This window comes from Psammomys obesus, unplaced genomic scaffold (assembly GCF_907164565.1).
Source record: "Psammomys obesus unplaced genomic scaffold, mPsaObe1.curated_primary_1811, whole genome shotgun sequence".
Classification (NCBI taxonomy): domain Eukaryota; kingdom Metazoa; phylum Chordata; class Mammalia; order Rodentia; family Muridae; genus Psammomys; species Psammomys obesus.
The window spans coordinates 14,014,880-14,033,501 of NW_026585644.1; the positions used below are offsets into that span (position 1 = coordinate 14,014,880).

At 48.3% G+C, this 18,622-nt stretch overlaps 1 protein-coding gene across 2 annotated transcripts in view; it reads right to left on the reverse strand.

Annotated features, from left to right (window-relative positions):
- Positions 1-1,829: 1,829 nt before the first annotated feature.
- Pxdn (peroxidasin) overlaps positions 1,830-18,622 on the reverse strand; it is a 75,858-nt gene continuing 59,065 nt past the window's right edge. For both annotated transcript variants that reach the window (XM_055624868.1, XM_055624859.1), the window contains 9 exons: positions 17,625-17,733; positions 16,870-17,027; positions 14,321-15,824; positions 11,753-11,887; positions 10,886-11,094; positions 6,074-6,194; positions 5,679-5,808; positions 3,389-3,502; positions 1,830-2,464 (listed from right to left, as the gene is read on the reverse strand). In XM_055624868.1, the coding sequence (XP_055480843.1) occupies positions 2,345-2,464; positions 3,389-3,502; positions 5,679-5,808; positions 6,074-6,194; positions 10,886-11,094; positions 11,753-11,887; positions 14,321-15,824; positions 16,870-17,027; positions 17,625-17,733 (2,600 nt within the window). In that variant the 3' untranslated portion in view covers positions 1,830-2,344. The remainder of the gene's footprint in view (positions 2,465-3,388; positions 3,503-5,678; positions 5,809-6,073; positions 6,195-10,885; positions 11,095-11,752; positions 11,888-14,320; positions 15,825-16,869; positions 17,028-17,624; positions 17,734-18,622) is intronic.

Consider the following 18,622-nt stretch of genomic DNA (forward strand, 5'->3'; position numbering starts at 1 on the left):
GCCAAAAGCAATGTGCATTTCCTGAAGACGGACCCACTGGTCCAAAGAGAATTTCAGGAGGCATGTCCCAGGGGCTGGGCTCACGTAACATCAGTCTGGCTAAGGCATCCTCCCTATCTCAGAAAGAAGGAACTCCCTTAACTAGCTCCTCTTTTCTTTTCTTTTTCTTCCTCACAGTGGCTCAAAGTGTAGCTCTGGGTTTTTGTGTAGGACTGGCTAGCCCTTCCTCTTACTTCCACATCATTCAGTAAACAAGTTATTGTTTGTGTCAAAGTAAAAAGGACAGATTCTTCACTTGACAACATGGCCCTTTTATTTGAACTGAAAGGCGTCATTACAAAGTGCGAACACCTCTTTGGTAATGTACTGAATACAAGGAACATTAAAATAGCATTTGGCTGTCGGCAACAGTCAGAAAAGTAAATAAATATGTACACTACTTCGTATCACAGAAGCCCAGTGCAGTGGCTAGTCAGAAAGGGTGTCTGGACTCTGCCCACTGCCTGGGCAATGAGGCTGTAACATCAAAATGGAGATCTGCAGACAACTTGGTTTGAAATACAGAAATTAATGTAATCACAGCCAGCTTCCCTCACAGGATCACAGAACAAAAACCCTTGGCACCTGTCTAAGCACGTGCACTTGTGTGCCTTGGCACAAAACATACCCCCAGGGCTCATGGGAAATATCAGATACCCAGGACAGGCTCTCCTGCCTTTTCTATGCCTGAACAGTTACATAGCCATCAGATTTTAGATGTGTGGCCACATCTCATACTTCACAGAAGTCTGTTCTGAAATCTCATCACTAAGTTCAACTTAATATTTCACAAATGCCCGCCCCTGCTGGACCACCGGCTTCTGGATATCATATCAACATGAGGGTAAGATGACCACTTTCACATATGCAATGTGGCGAATCCACTGTGGACACAACCGTGCCGAGATGTTGTCCTTGCTTGGCAGCCTTACACATGTGGCTTTGTGTCTGGCTCTAAAGAGATAGCTGTAATCATATCAGCACAGGAATTGCACACAGATCTCACCACAATGGCCTTACCAATGCCAGAGGCTGCAAAGAGCTGAACCTCTCTTTACCTGACCATGGTTTCCCTATAACAACACCTATTGTGCCCTTCTCCAACTGGCACTGACTTGTCTGTGTCCTTGAGGTCTTCCTCCCCAGCCCTTGGGCACATGGCCCCTTTGATGTACCCACAATGGCCGGCATACAGTGCTGGGCACATCAGTGTTTACAGGGTAAGACTTGCTTGTTCAGGGAGGAGTCCTCAGAACCTTGTGAGAAGAGGATGAAATATTTTGGTCAATTAAAAACAAGAGACTATGAGGTATAATAGTTGCTTTTCACTGAATTAAAAAATGCTTTGCATACTGGAAATGATTTTTCTAACATCTAAAATGGGCAAATTTTTATAAAACATCATGCAATAAAAAATATGAGGTATAGGGATTTTTTTTTTTTTCCTTTAAAGCATTCATACGATGTGATGATGTGATTTCCTGACTTTCAGGCTCTCTGCCTGCTTGTCACCCACTGACAGGACCTGGAGAGTGAATCACCCTTCCTACACTATGGTCAGGAACCAAGGCAGGTGGTAGCTGCAGACCACCCTACCAATGCAAGGGGCTGTTCAGGTTACTGGACATGGCATGGGAGCAAAGGGTTTCACATTCAATTTACAGCAAGGCAGTATTTACACACGTTCGAAGAGGAAACAAGGTGATTTCTAAATGTGGCTTAATAGTGTGACAGTCGTGTGTAGAAGGGTGGACATGGTCCAAAGATGCAGGACTGTATGGGTATTGTGATCAGATGCTAACGAGCCCTGAAGGTGAAGGTGAAGACAGCAGGCATGGAGGAGTGGTGGAGGAAGCTCTAGTGTCCCGGTGGGGACTGTGGTCCAGGATGTGACTTTACAAGATCCTGTTCCATTTGCCAAATGTTTCTGCCCAAGTGAAGCCTTTCAAAGGCCTCCTGCCTCATTTAAATGGAAGTTGGTATCATCAGGCAGAAGCACTTTAGAAACCCATGTCTTAATTGTCTGATTTACTAGTAGCACCAATTTTTCCATTTAAAAATACTTAAATAAAAACCTGAGAAAGTCTAACATGAAGTAAGGACCAGAGCCTGCCCCCACTCCTGCCTGCTCAATTTCCTTCTACAAACACAGGGTGTGAAGCAACCGGGGCTGCGTCTGCAATGGCACAGTGGAGGTCCTGAAATGTCTGGGATCCCAGCTTGTGCTGTGGCCTGAAGCTCCCCACATTGTCAGAAGCTCAAAAGGATCCTGTGGACCAGCTTCGAGGAGCTCAGCTCAGGAACACTAAGGCTTTTCCTCTGCAGCGTTCCTTAAACAGACAGGACAGCAAGCACCTTCGACTCTCACGGGCTCTGGGCAGGCGGCAGGCTGGCATGCTTCCACAAAGCAGGTGACTTGGCCATTCTAAAGGAAGGGAGATACATTTCCTGTCATCCTTGGATCCTCTACTGGGCGTGATCCACATGACCCCTTACCCAGAACAACACCCCATGGTTCTTGCCCTCATCCCCTACAATAAGTGTGTACCAGCCTCCGTGCTTGGCTCACCTCTCCTGGGATTGTGACTGAAGACAACGCTTGGAGCTTTTCAGCTATAAATACATCTCCTGTAGGATCCTACTGCACACTCTCTTGCACTTTTCCCATTGCCTTCTGACCCTACACTGTGAGGCCCAGGAGCACAGGACTGAGCTGTCCCACACCCAACCTCCACTTAATTCTGCCAGGGAGCTACATGAGACCAGAGGGAAGTGGTCTTCTCTGCAAATAATCTTCCCTCTCCTAGCTTACTCTTCCCTAGCCAGGAAACCCAGCTCGGAGTACTCTGTAGTGCTCAGGAAAAAAGATAAACCCTGCCTCCTGCTAGATAAGAGGTGCTGTGGAGAAGCCCTCATCCCTGCTGTTCTGCCTCCTGGCTCTGTTCCAAGTGTATTCCTGCCAAGGCTGCAGGGAAAGCTCTGCTCATAATGGAGGTTTATCACATGCCTACCTGTCCCCTCTTCCCAAAGGTGAACCATGTCTCTGAAACTAATACCCCAGGCCAGACCTGGACAGAGACAATGGGGACACACGGGGGTGAATGTAACAGCCAGCTCTGGGAGGAAGGGTCCTGTGCTGTGAAGTTTACAGGTCCCCAAGCGTAGGTATGTTCCCTGTACACCGTTAGATGCTGCGGTGGTTCACACAAATGGCCCCATTTGCTCTCTCCAGCTTATGAAGGGAAAGCCGAGCTGAGCAGATCAAGGCCAGTAAGACCTCCCTCTGACATCCGGAACACCCACTCTCCAGGTGTGATGGGTATGAACACAGACCCGACCCCATACTCACTTTGCACTCACAAACTGTGCACGTGTCTTTTTTCCACTTGGTGTTGTTGCTGTGGGATTCACCACTGTCATCCACACACTCTGTGGTGCTGAGGCGAGACTCCAGGCTGGTTATCTGCAGCAAGGTACAGGACAGTCTAAGCTGATAGACTAGACTCCAACAATCATGCTCAGTTGAGAGGCTGCCCAGTTACAACAGGTGACGGGAGCCATGGCATTCTAAACCAGCCTACTTCCCACATGGAGTTCAGCCCTGGCCACGGTTCTAGCTACTGAGTACAGGGCGGTCCCCAGCCCACACTGAAGCAGAGCACAGAACCATATGCAACTCTGTGAGGTCCCTGGGCACTAAGAGCACCCTGTTGTCTTTGTATTAGGATGACTATACTCCCAACAGCCTAAATCACAATGAGAATTTAGTTAGCCAAAGAGCTATTCACAATAAGATATGCTTCAGTGTTTGCGAACAAAACAAAGCAAACTTTTGTGCAGGAATAACACACTAGCATAACTAGGTTTTAGTTATAAACTCTCAGCATTCCTACTTGAGGATGGACCAGTATCTTCGGGAAGCGGAAAGTAACCTGGGCATCAATGGCTGACTCTGAGCTAACTCTTTCAAGACCTAGATAGCAAAGGACAAAGGTGGCCGTGATCTGGATGGCTGTCAGCATTGATGAGCCATAGGCAACAGCACAGACAGGTCATGCAGGGGTGATGGGTAGGGCCACAACTGCCTGTGCTGTCTGTACAAAGGCCATTCTGCATTATCAGGTCTGCTGGCATCTCAGAGCCAAGCAGTCCTGCCCCTGAGGGCAGGTAGAATGTAAATGATGTTACCATGGACACAAAGTCCATATGGACCACCTGGACCAACACTGGGTCCAAACGACACCCACTCCCATCAGTATCCAGAAGTCTCCTTGGGTTGGTCTGGGCTTTTCTACCTGAGCCAGGGATCCCCAGTCCCACTCATTCTGGGACTTCAGAGCAAACCGAGCTGGGTGCTGGGATGCAGAGATGGAGCCCTATGCCTGCAGGGATCAAGCAGGAGCGGATGCCACAGGAATGGCTTTTGTATCCAGAAAAGAATTTGGGTTACATGAGTCTCTTATAAGCCCATCACCTAAGTAGCCTTGGGATAGGGAAAGGGCTAGACTCAAGAATCTCACAAACCAGTCACCAATGTCAGGCTACCTCCTTGGACATGCTCCATGCCACCCAGGACAACACTTCTCTGCCGCATAATTCAAGGACACATACTTAATGCTCTTTATATAGAGTGAACACACCTCCTTGTATTTCTGGGTGATTGGTAAGGTGTTGCCTTGCCAATCAAGGCAAGCCCCTGAGGTCACAGCCTCCCCTCTCTTTGAAAACAAGGCCTTTAGTGATTGAATGCAGAGCCTGGGAGAAGCAGAACAAAGTTCCTTAGACAGAAAGAGAGGCATTTGTCTATAGAGCCTCAGCCAGGGCTGTAGTATGTAGCACTGGTGCCCTACCATGCAACCTTGGTCGGTCTACCATCACTGCTTAGGCGCCAGAGAGTTACTTCCAAACTTCGTGAAGAAGTGGCTTACCAACAGGAATCCTGGTTGGTCCTCTCCCACACCTCTTCATCTCACTCTGCCTGAGTTTTCTAGGACTCTGTGTCTACTCCAGCTGTCCTCTGAGGCACAGTCCCTGGGAGCGTATTTCAAATTTAGAGACACCAACTGTCCTATGCCCAGGGTCTCAGTTGTGGGTGGTTTGAATGGGATGCCCCCTATTGGGCCTTTGGGCAATTGTTTCCCAGTTATTTGGAGGAGGCATAGAAGATGTGGCTTGTTGGAAGAAGTACATCAGTGGGGACAGACTTGGAGATTTCAAAGCCTTGCACCCATCGCTAGTTTCCTTTCTCTGCTTTGTGTTTTCGGTTTTCAAGATGTGAACCCTCAGCTTCCTACTCCTGCTGCCATGCCTTTACCCACCACTGGAGATTTTTAACTTTCTGGAACTGCAAGTCCAAAGAAACTCTTCTGTAAGTTGTCTTGGTTGTGGTGTTTAGTCACAGCAAGAAAAAAGTAACGAATACACTAGTTCACAGAGGAACATGAGAGTGAGGCTTCCATGGAGCCTGGCTAGAAGCAAGCTAAAGAACAGCAAGCGACATCCATGGCCAGCAGGCGAGGGCAAGGCAACACCTTACCAATCGCCCAGAAATACAAGGCCTCTAGAAACCCAGGGGGCAGGAGTTGTCCTGGCAAAAGGTCCAAAGAGGTAAAGATAGCAGTGGCTCAGGCCAGCCTTACCTGTTTTCTGAGGTCTGTGATGATCTTTTGCATTTCCACAACAAACTCCTTGAAATCATTAGTTGCTGGTCCTTCCAAGTGCTCACGGGTGGCCGATGTGGCATTGCTAAGATGTTTGCCATGTTTTACACTAAGGGGTAGTGATAAGATTCAAAGTGTCAATGTGCAAATCTAAGCCAACATTCCTAAGTTCATCCCTTCTGTAGAGAGTCTAGTACAGCACACTATAGCCCAGCACTGTCAGGTAGGACATGGGCCTCATCTACTCTGTGCTCTGGGACATTTCTGCTTTAGCCAACGGAGACTACCACAGAGCTCAAAGCAACAGCAAGACCTCAACCTGTTCCAGAGACCCACTATAGGTGGGATACCACCCAGACACCACCAAACATCACCTTACAGCCTTCCGCCGCCTTGTTCTCTTTGTGGGCTTATCCTCCTCATAGCTGAATTCTAGAGACCGTCTTCCCCGGAAATGATAGGAGAAGGCATTGAACTGTCCTCTGGTCCTACAGTCTGGTGAAAAAGCAAAATGGGGCAATCATTACAGATGACCCTAATTTAGGATAAATTTACATCTTGTCAAACAGTAGCTATTCTTATGACACAACATCTCCCCTCCCCCTTCAATAAGCATATATGTTAATTGAAGCAGCACTTAAACCTGCTAAACCTTCCTGAGGACAAACCACCCTACAACAAGGCATCAAAAGTGACCACTATGCCCTCCTGCAGCCCCACCCATGGAGATTTGAATATTCCACCTTCATGATCTAAGTTTGCTCACACCTAAGTCCTCCTGCCCTTGGCAGAGGGCATTCTTCCCCCTGAGACCTCATGATCAACTCAAATCAACCTGCAACAAGTCCAGATAATTTCCAAACAATTTCTTGCCTTCATTGAGGCCTTTTCCAAAGCTCCAAATGCAGGGAGAAACCCTATTCTCTCTCAGCCTATCTATACCATCCATTAAAGCCATCCATCTTTATGTCTCCTTTTCCCCCTAAGAATAGCCTGACCCAGAAGAAAGCAAAGGCTGCCTTTTCTAAATTCTAAAGCCCTGTGACCACACTGAAGCAGAAATCCTGGCAAAGGCAAAGGAGTAAAAGGCTGAGGCCATGTGGCTTCCTGCCTCTGGATGATAGCATCTAGAACCTGATGTCTGCGGCTAGAAATAGGAGGAAGTGTCCTGAGTGAAGGCCTCACGTCTGACCACATAACAGTCCCTAAGTGGCATGTAATTTGTTATCACCGGTCATTATCTGACCTGAGTTAAGCTAGGAAGGTTAAATCTGCCCTATTCACCAATCAGAGTAGATAATGTGGCTTTTCAGATGACTCTGACGACACAAACCAGAGCCTCAGCAGCTTGGCCTTTCACATCTATGATGGGAGCAGCCGCTTCCTCCAAGCTTTCCTAAAAACTGAAGCCAGGCCAGGCAAGGCTGAATATTCTAGGAGAGGGCAAAGGATGATTCTCCGGCCCAAAGCCTTGCCCCAGAATATTGGAGAACAGCAAGGCGGGGTGTGGGTGTGTCCAACTGAATGCATGTGCCCAATGGCCCTGACCTAAGAACTATACACAGATAGGTTCTGGGAATCCAGGACCACCATATTTGCCACGGATGCTCCAGCTATCCCTCAGACACAAAGTACAGCTGGGCTACACTGTTCTGCTTGGCCTGTGACAGCTGCACGCACTCTGATGACAGCGCAACCCCACACCCAATGCTGCTGCTGCAGAAGCGGCTGTGCTCACAAAGCAAATGAACCAAATGGTAGGTAACACCTGGTCAGTTCTATGTATACAGGAGACCTGTGCTCCAAACCTGAATCTCACCTACAACACCTGACCTGCCAACAAACAGTCTCCTCCTCCACCCAGGGCCTTGCACAGCAGGAGAAAGAGCTTGATTCAAAGGAGGAGAATATTCAGACTCTTAACTGGAGTCACTTGTTTGTACTCTCCTCACACTCATCAAAATGTCTAGTCAAACATTTTACATAAGTCACTTGAATCACTGTCACGAGCCGAGCCATGGGACAAACTTCTACCCTGTGCATCCTACATTTTACATGCTGTGTAAAACATCCATACATAACACAGCCTCCATCCATACCCCAGTGTCACACTTAACCTTTAGGAAAAGGTCAGACAAACACACGTGGAGGGAAACCTACCAAAGGGACCCAAACAGAGACAGACTAAGAATTCTTCCTGGATACAGGAGTCTAGAAATTTTCAGGTAAAATTAAGGGAGGAGCCTGAATGGAACCTCTCATCATTGGGAAAATAGTAAAATTCAAACAAGGCCAAAAATTAGGAAACAATTTTATTATTGTGACATATTCTGATTATACTTAAGTAAGTTATTTAGGAGCATTTTAGTAGGAAATCTGCAACTTCCTTAGCTTGTTTAGAAAAATTATGTTTTATTTATTTATAGACAATACATACTTGTGCACACATAAAACATGCATAAATAAAATTATAAACACATAGAAAATGTTAAAGCAGTTGGTCAATCTGGGTGAAATATCTGAATTCTCTGTAGTATCTGAATAGTTACTCTAAGATTTCAAATTGTGACTGAATGTGAGTATTGGTGCGTACCTGCCTACGTATGCCTCTGTGTGTACATATGTGGGGGCTTGCACACGTGGCTATGTGTGCAATGCCCTAAGACTCATCAGTCCCTAGAAAGAGGCTGCCATTCCACATTTAGTTAAAAGAAGTAGACCCTGTCCCACTCCAGAAGCAGCTGCTTCAGGATCTGGGGTACATGGGCATTGCTCACGCATTGCTCACGCTGCTGTGGCCCGGCAGCCACAGGAGCCTCCTGCCAAGCCGAGTGTGAAGAACAGGGCCTGGGGAGATGGTTCCGTACACAGAGCACTTGCTGAGCAAACTGAACGTGTGAGGTTGGAATCCCCAGAGCAAGCTGGCTGGCCAGGCTGGCACAATTGTCAAGCTCTGTGTGCACTGAAAGACCGAGAATTAAATAAGATGGAGGACAATCAAAGCAAACACTGGATGACCTCTGGCCTCCACATGCCAACTGTACCCATACACATGTGCACCTAAACACATGCGAACACATGCTATGCAACACACACACACACACACACACATACACACACACACACAGTTAACAGCAACCAACTTTTTTTTCCTACAGGATTTCAATATTTTGTTGTTTTCTAATTTATTTTAGAAGTAGGTTGTTAGGCTAAAACAGAAACTAGTAAATTTAGAATCATGAAGTTGTTATGGGATGGGACTGAGCTTGTTATATTAAGAGGCACAGTATCTGGAAGAAGCCATGCCAGCAAGAGCTTGGGACCTTGAGTCTCTGCAGCAGCTGGGACAATGGAATAAGATGGGGACATGAGCCAAGACAAGGCCTGCCTCAGAGGCGCTCTCTTCTGGGACGATGGATATTTTTGAGTAAAGGAGGAAGGCCTGGGCTCTGCTTCTGTAGAAGAAGGGGTCCTGGTAATATCATCAGAAAATAGAGGCTTTATCTGAACATAAGAAGAACTGGCCTTGCACACTATTTTCAAGACCACATTCTCCTGCAAACAAGAAGACAATGCCACCCTTGTAGGAAAGCATTTAACCTGGAAAAACCCGGGAGAGTTTAAAACAAAAAAGTGAAAGCAGATACAAGTTCTCACAGTGTGATCTCAGGAACAGCAGTAATATAGGAGCACAGTAATCAAATGTCCTTTATGTGAATTCTTACAACACACAGAGAGAATACATCACACACACACACACAAACACACACACACACACACACACACACACACACACACGTACATACATACATGCATGCATGCATGCTTATGGGGGAAAGGCACACAGAAAGATTGGACAAACTACATGACACAAATTCACAATTGCACCCCCACCACACGTCCTCTTAGGACGTTAACTGTAGAGCTTTAAAAGCCAACCTGATTTCAATACTTCCTAAATATCTTGAGCCACTACTTTAGCAGAAAAACTAAGAGAGAAATAACCATAGCTCTGAACTCTGCGTGCCTCTTCTCTAGCCTTCTGCAGCCTGTGTTCTTCAGGGCCTCCAAATGGTAGGACAGGGCTGAGGACCAAGCGTGCTGTTCCGTGTGTGGCCGGAGCATTCATGCTCTGGAGTCCTCTTCTTACCACAAACACTATGTTACTTGGCTTAGGTTGTAAGCACCCCCAGCTTTATTATCTCTGGGGTTCTGATCATAGTGCAAATAAAGCCAAAACTGCACTCAAATTAGAAACTGGAAACTGAGGTTAACCAAGAGAGGGACTCAAAAATGCAGAGTGGGAAAGAGACTGTGGAATAGCCACCACAGGAAGCCAGTGGCTGCTAGAGCTGTGACGGTGGCCCTGTGTGCAAGATGCGCAGACATGGCAGAGAGCAGGCCTCCCCAGGCTCATGGAAATGCACTGCACAGACCTCCCAATGAGGTTTTCCAGCCCTAACATCAAGACTGCTCACACCTGCAGGCTGCTCTCTACCTGTTCAAGGAGACGGTCCAAACCTTCTTCTGTCCTCTGGCTGTAAGTGACAGGATGACAGGATATTATCAGCACAACATAGTATGCTTGTTATGCCTCCCGGAGGAGCTAATTCTCATCCTTTGTGGATATATGATAACACAAAAGCACTCCGATGTAGCTGTGCAATAGGTTAAATGTCAGATATGTAAGACAAAACAGTAAGTTTTTGCTTTCTTTTACAGAGTGCTTTGGTTGTCAGGAGTACAAGGTACAGCCTAAGATTACAATGAGGCTGCAAAGGTATTGTAGTGACATCCTAACATAAGGCATCTGTGGTGACACAGCCATCAGGAAATGTGCTGCGCTCAGGATAGGATGAAATAGGGCATTAAGTGCATGGAATTTACAAGCACACGCTGCTCAGAGGCTGTGCATCTCCTGTACTGCACTTTCATCAGCATTTCAGCACACACCTATTTAAGGCGATAAAGCAGCACTCTGGTCTTGGGTGCCTCCTGTGTTCACCAAGAGGCAGTTACTGACCTACGTAACCAACGTGCAACAGTTAGGCACCTTTGTGATAAAACTCCCTGGCACTCATCTCTCAGACCGCATAACCACTCGCTCAGCAAAGCAACCACAAAGGCTGTTTTTCCATTCTCTGGCAAAACAGCAGCAATGGGGAGGCAGCGAGGGCACCACGTACCTTCACAGCAGTCCTGCCACACTCTCAGGTCCACTCTGGGGATGTCCTCGCAGCTGCTATAGCCATGTGGGAACTCTGCCACCCGGAACACGTCCTGTTGCACACGGGTGATGTTGTCTGAGTTGTCGCAAAGGATCCTCGCCAAAGACGTCTGCTTGAGCTGAGTCAGCTGGGCCGGGGAGAACACCCCTGGGTTCTCATACCACAACCTGTGCTCCAGACATGAGAACAGCAGGGTCAGTGGGGTCAGCAGCAGGCAGGGAGTGTGCCGGCCACAAGGATCCAAGCAAGAATGTTCTTCCAGCATGGAAACCACTGATTCCATTAGCAGGAATTCAAAATGGCCCAGACACTGCTCAAATTCCTACCCAATAAATGAGAGAAAAGCAAAAAGGCCCAGCATATGAGAAACAGTATGTTAGAACATCTGAACAGCAAGAAGGAAGATGGACTACTTTTCAAAAAAGGATGGATGGCTAAATCCTGACTAAACTCCTCAACTGTGGGTTTGGCCGACTTTCCCACTTCCTAAAGTAAATTAACATCGTCAGAATGAAAAGAAATTTCACCACAAGCTCAAAGCCTCAGGTGGTTATGGTGCACATCCAAGGCAAAAGGCTGGCCACGAGTGTGAGGCCAGCCTGAGCTCTACAGTGAGTCCCTAGCTCAAAAATCCAAACAAAACAAACAAAGTTCTAATCCTTCCCAGGGTTGCCATGGAGAATCAAAAGGCTCCTGAGACTTGGTGTGTTAGCATGAAAGAATAAGGTGCCAGGCAACCCTTTGAGGGGCAGCAAGTTGGGAGGGGTCCTCCCGTCCTGAGCTCAGATCAACCATGTAATTAAGGCAAGGCTCTCTAGCACCCACCTGTCTCCATCCCGCAGACGTCGGAACTGTGTGCTGAGCAGGCACATGAGCGTGGGCCCCAAGCGGCTGCCAGGAACCAGGTCTTCCACCATGAGAGCTGGGAATAGATCGATATTGAGAGTCGAGCCATATAGCCTGCGACAGACAAGGAGAAAGTTAGGTGTGTCCAGCATAGCTGCCTAGGATACGACACAGCAAACATGAAAAAGGTCCCACATATTCTTCAGACTTTTACTGGACAAAGAGAGCTCTATTTCTTTATATTATCTTTAGTCATATGTTAAAGGATTTTCCTCTTTTCTCTTCCATGTATATATAAAGTATATATACATATTTGCTTATAAATGATTTGAAAAGCCAAAAAGATAAGAAAATTAAAACACAGTTCTTTCCTGTGCTCCAGGGAGAAACACCTAACTCCATGAGGCACACCTGCCTATCCTCACACCTATCTTCTTCCTTAAGTTCATGAACAATGAATAGCCTATTTGAAAAGAATAATATTAAACCCTACCATTTATTGATACATATCTGTCAACAAAAATGTTGGTTAATTAGAAAGAGTAGACATCTAATATGAGGCTTAAACATTTTCAGATGTTTAACAGTCACTTTCACTAACTCCTCCTTGCCCTAGGAATATATATGCTCATATAGAAAGAACCAGCAAGACCCACAGATCTTTCTTTTCTGGCCTTGTGCAATTTCCCGAGAGCTTACAAGGCAATAGGTGGTCTTGTGTCCAGATGCTGCAAGACACTCTGTTAGAGCCTGAAATAACAGCTTTCATCCACCCCCACCCCCAACCCGCTCCATTCCCCACCAGGCTTGGAGCGACAGTGGAGGACTCTATAATCTATGTGACATGCTACTGAAAAAAACATTCATCCAGGCATGCTGGCCCATACCTTTAATCCCTCCAGCACTTGGGATCAGAGGCAGGTGGCTCTCTGTGAGTTCGAGGCCAGCCTGGTCTACATAAGCTATTCCAGGACAGTCAGGGCTCTGTTACACAGAGAAACCCTGTCTTAAAAAAACAAAAACAAACAAACAACAACGACAAAAAGACATTCATTCATCTTACAAGTAGATTCAACAGGCTCTCACTTAAGGTGGCATCTAGCCTGTCTAAGCACAAACTGTCTGATGTTCAGGGACAAGCATGCTGGACAAAAGCCTCCAAGGCCTTACTGGAAGTCACCTGCCATGGGAACAGGAAGGGCCGCTGTTCTTGCTACACAGGTACCAGATGCCAGTGCCACCTCAGGACAGCTGATTTCTGTCACCAACCCCCATACACACTTGTGAAGGGATAGCAGGAGGCTGAAAATATCTGCTTCAGCTCTGCTCGGGACGCTCTCCACAGAGGCCCCTCACCCAGGGAAATGGGCACCCTGACTGTGTACCTTCCAAGGCACACACCACGGAGAGGAGCCCAAATTCGGCCCAACCCTTCATTCCCAGGCCTCCCTGAAATGCAGAACTTCAATAGACTCCAGGACAGTAGGCAACAGTTGCATTCCCCAAGGCCTGCTGAAAATCCTGACAGCCCTCGATTTCACTGCCATTCAGTTCCCCTCCTGTTTACGTCACATTTTTCCTCTTAGTAACAGGTTCACAGTAATTCTCTCTGTGTGTGTATGGCGGTGGGGGGAGGGGGTGTTTTTGCCAGGGATCTCCATCTCCAGCAGCAGGGGCAGGATTACCAGAAACTAAAAAGTTCTGAAATATTTTGGCAAGCAAAAAAAAAAAAAAAAAAAAACTGGGAAAGTCATCTGCAGCCATCTGGATAGGAACACAGTGGATCAGTGAATCACATGAGGTGCAGCCAGTGAGCATAAATCCCAATTAAGCATAACGGTGACAAAATAAACCACATTGTCCCCGTGGAGAACTCATATGTGTCCCTAGCCAGTCACCAAACGCCGTTATATAGACGAACTAGGGCGCCGTGGGGCAGAGCAGTCCTCATTCGGAAACTGCAGTATCTCCCAAGGGAGAGTTCTCCTGCGAGCCTTCAGGCCTCAACAGCCTCCAGGAGGCAGAAGGTCCAAAGAAGCCTGGCCCCAGATGAGATGACCCACTCCTGAGCAGAAGTGAGTGTTGGGGTATTCATGTCGCCATGAAACTTCCCCACTTGTTAGCCAGCTTCCAGGCAGCTCTCCTCTTCCATCAGCCACTCATGCGTGAGGAGGTCATTATAGGTAGGGGGCACAGGCTTGAGTAAGCATAAGAGGCTACGGATGGAGCCAGGCCCATGAGGCTGCCCAGTCTGAGGCCCATTTGCCATGTGACTCTTATCTGTCCCAGCCGGCTAAGTATAACTCCTATTTCAACAGAAAACTTCTTCAGTTTACAAAGTCCACCTCCTGAGCATGGACAGGCTGTCCGGCATGAGTCTACCACACTGGGCTTACCCTGCGGCATCCCAGCCAGCCTCCACAGATTGCTCTCCCCTGACCTCAAGTCACCGCAGAACTTGAACCTAGGGATGGTGACATCACAGTCCACAGCCAAGGTCACCTGGCATCCACAGGCCTATCAAAGAGTCCATTTACCGGTACTCACCTTTGCAGTTTCTCCCGGATCACAGGGCTCTTGATCTCATTTTTCAAGTCCTCAAAGGTATAAGCAGCTGATAAGTTGCAGTAGACCCTATAGTCATGGTAGGGTGGGATGCCATGGTCCCGGCCTCGCTGGATATTGATGGCAGCCAGGTCAAGAGCCACTGTGTGTGCCATGGAGAACAGCCTCTCTGTGAGCTCCGTGTTCAGCAACTGGGAGGGGATGCGCATCTTCCCTGCCACTCCAAACAGCCCTCGGAGCAGTGGGTCGATGCCCCCTTCATTGACAATTCGGAAGGGTGAGAAGAAGGCTTTGTGCAGGGGCACGTGGCCCTGTGGGATGGGCTCGAAGTTCTCATCCAGCCGATAGAGCAGAGGGTTGACCAGAGTGTGGCCAAACCTGAAGGCTGCGGTGGCAAAGGCATTAAAGATGCCAGCGTTGACACTGGGGTCGTAGCCCCGGTACTCACCTAGCATCTTCATGCCCACCTCCCCCAGGATCTTGGGCAGCCAGTGCCGGTAGGTAATGTGCTGTATCTCTGCCCCCACTATCTTTCGAGTCTCATGATAGATGGTATCTCCATCCCAGTGTGGGTTCAGCTTCAACAGCTCTGCGGCAATGCGGTTGTGCTCCCGGAACCACAGCGTATGCATGCTGGTCAGGCCCAGCTGCTCGTTGGCACGGTGGTCGCCGGCTAGGAAGCATGGTATCGGGCTCTCATTCTCATCACGCATGCACTCGGTGGGCGGCCCCGTGGCAAAGGGAAGCAGGGGCTTGCCAGACCTCTGCACGATGCCCTGACGCAGCAGGCCACGATGGCTGGCCAGGTCCCGGATGCTGCGGGCTTCGTGGTCTGTGCTGCCGTACACATTGGATGCGTCGATGTAGGAGGTGAGCTGGTTGATCTGCTCCCGAGGGTACACGGAGTTCATGAGCAGGGATGTCATGCCACTGCCACACACGGGGCTGGATCGCACGAAGAACATGCAGCGGGCCCCACTCCGCACCCGGGGATCGTTGGGGGGGATCATGACGGAGAAACAGGGAGGGTCGTTGCTGCACACAGAGCTGCAATGCTGCCCATCAGAGAAGCGGGCCTGGCTCAGGGCCACCACTGTAGAGTCCAGGTCGTGGTCAAGGAACTGGCCCCACTGCATGAGCATGTGTGTAAACTGCTCGTCAGGCGTGATCACCTCTGTCCCAATCAGTGTGGTGGACACTAGGCGGGGCATGGGGAGTACATGCCCATTGTACTGGCGCTGGGGGTTGATGCCTCGGGGTGTGTTGAATCCATTCTCATACACAGCCTTCAGCAGGCGCTCGAAGGCCGTCAGCGAGGCACCCCACATCGGGTGCTGTAGGTTGTTGCAAGTGCCGTCATGCGTCCTGTACTTCTGGTGGAAGCACATGTCTGAGCAGTTGTTCACGCGGCGGTGGGCGGTGCAGCCTGACAGGTTGGCGATGAGGCTTAGGTACTGCGGGGACACCAGATCGTTGTAGTGGTAACCTGCAACACAGGAGGGTGGCACTGACTCCCACCAGCAACGGTGTAGACCGCAGGCTTCAGCGTCTCAGCTGGGGCCTGAAGATGCTCTGGCAACTGATCTGGTAGGATGTGCCCTGCCTACTCAGCTCACTGTTTGCTGATGGACTTGACACCCTACCATCGGGACTATGGTTTATACCACTGGCTCTAATTGGGTGACCCTGGAAGAAAACTGTCATGCTTGGAGGGCCAAAACTGGGGACCTTCAATCCCACCTCACACTGTTCCATGGAATAGGCAGAGAAGCACCTCACAGCTACAGGTGGTCCTCTCCTTATGGAACAGCTTCCCGGTGCCCATCACTGTACAGCGTGCTGACTCTATACTGAAGCAGCTTTTCTCTCAAGAGCCTATACTATATGTATGAGGCCTCCTGCAGGTTCCTCAAACTCCGGCCATCATCTCCAAACCTATGCCATCACCCCAGGACACTGTTCACAACAATGGCCTTGAATTTTACAAAATCCATAAAAAAACACACCCACCAACCTATCTAGCCAGGGGCAGGCTCCGATGAGGCTGCCTTCCTGCTCAGGAGCCTTGGCTGCTCATCAGCTACAGGTAGAACCCCAGGCCTTGTCGGTCAGCAGCATGCCTCTACCATAACCTTCCTAAAGTCATCAAAACATAGCTACATAATAACCCCGGGATCCCACGCTCAGAGCTCAGTTTGATCAAATGCTTCCTGAGGACACTGGCACATCCAAGGCCTTCACATCCTTCACTATCCCTCAGCGACAGAGTGTTCCAGTCTTCAGACACGACATCTGTGGATGCACATACCTGTGCACACATCTGAGACATGCGGCTGACCAACAAGGCCTGAGGTTCTCCCGTAGCACACGGGCAATCCAGGGCTCCTGAACAGGATCTACGTAAGCTCAGCAGGAGGTGGGCTTAGATGCTAGTGCAGGCAGAGCCAGAGCCTCTCACAGGACATACGTACAGCAGTGCGTTTACGACCATCATACTCAAGTGAGGAGTGGTGAAAGAACATAGTACTGACTTGTTCCGTTCAAGTCCACCATCAGGCCATGTTGAACATGCTCCTGGATCAGCTGCAGGGTCCGCTCAAATATCTCCCCTGCCCTGGCTTGTCCCACTGTGTATGGGTCCCGTGGATACCGGAACAGGGCCAGCAGGTCATTTGGAGAACGAGGGCGGCTGGCAAGAGTGAGGGCAGGAGAGAATCAATGAGATAAGCCACTGGGGACAAAAGCCAGAAACCAAAAAGTTTACTGATATTACTAAATTTCTATCGCTACTTTCGACAACGTGGTTCACTGTACCTGACTCATCCCAGGTGGAAGGCGACAGAGCAACAAACAGACAAACAAGAACCAAAGACACTGAAAACAAACCATTAATAAGTCAAAAGAGAGAGTCACAGGCATCGCATTTCAGTTAAGGTGCAGAGAGTCCACAGCAATTGCCAACATGGAGGGATCCACTGGCCACCTCAGTAACATTTTGTTTTTGCCAAATTGTTTCTAATAAGCCAAAAGAATGAGGTGGGTCTCCCTGTGAAACAAAGTCCAGAGACTATGAAGAAGGGACATTTCCTGCTAGCACTAACTCCACAGAAACCACAGTCAGCTGATGCTCCTTGTGGCTTTTGTATGAAAGTTCTTGGGACTTGTTTATTAAAGCTTGGGGAGGGAGGCAACAGGTGAAAGACCCATGTGCTTGGAAAGCATGCACCCCACCCCCACACCACCCACACGTCTATCAAGGCCAGCACCGCAGCCCTGTTTGCCATACCTGTCGAACAAGTGCGTCCGGGTCGAGTTGATGGCTCTGTCAACAGTTGCAATGGCTTCAACGATAGATGTGGCAACGTAAGGGTCTCCATTTCGGCTCACATCAGGAACTAGGAAAACATGAACTCACATTACCAGAAAAACAAAAAAAAGGAAAAAAAAAGAAAAAGAACACTACACTCTTACTCATACAGTCTAGACACGACATCATCTAGGCATAAGCCGTGCTTTCATCCAAAAGCTGTCTCTGCTTGCTGAACCAAGTTATTTCATCGTCAGTTCTACTATATGCCACTTTTAAACACTACGGAAATCATAAACGTCTTAATTTTAAAAGTTATATGACATCCTGCAAAAGTCACAGAACGGATGTGCTTGTAACCAGTGTGATGCCTGTGGGGGCTGTTGCTGAGGCTCCTCAGGTCCATCTGGGGGACAGTGATATCAGAGGAGGTGTCTTCCTCCCAGGGGTCTCTGTTCTTAAAAGGACAACCACCCCCATGCTGGACTCGGCTCCTCACTTTCCCCTCCACTTCCAGCCTCTTACTCCTGTTTGCATATTCATCATCACAGCATCACTTTTAGGGCACACATGTAAGTTCACACACACACACACACACATGCACATCAAAAACAAAACCAACAATACCCAGACAGCCTGCACACACCACGCTAGGCACAATCCACATACCACAGCATAAGGGATAAATATATGCCATATAAAGCACTATGGAAGACACATCACACCCATATATAACACCATCACAGCACACAGTACACAGCACTGTACAAGGCTATCCCATAGTACACACCACACAGACAGACACACAACACACAGCAACAAACAGTACAGTCTGTCTCTATCACAGCTTCACACTTTGATTATTTTTTGAGACAATGACTTAGTATTTATAGATCTAGATCTATCTATCTATCTATCTATCTATCTATCTATCTATCTATCTATCTATCTATCTATCTATCTATCTATCTATCTAT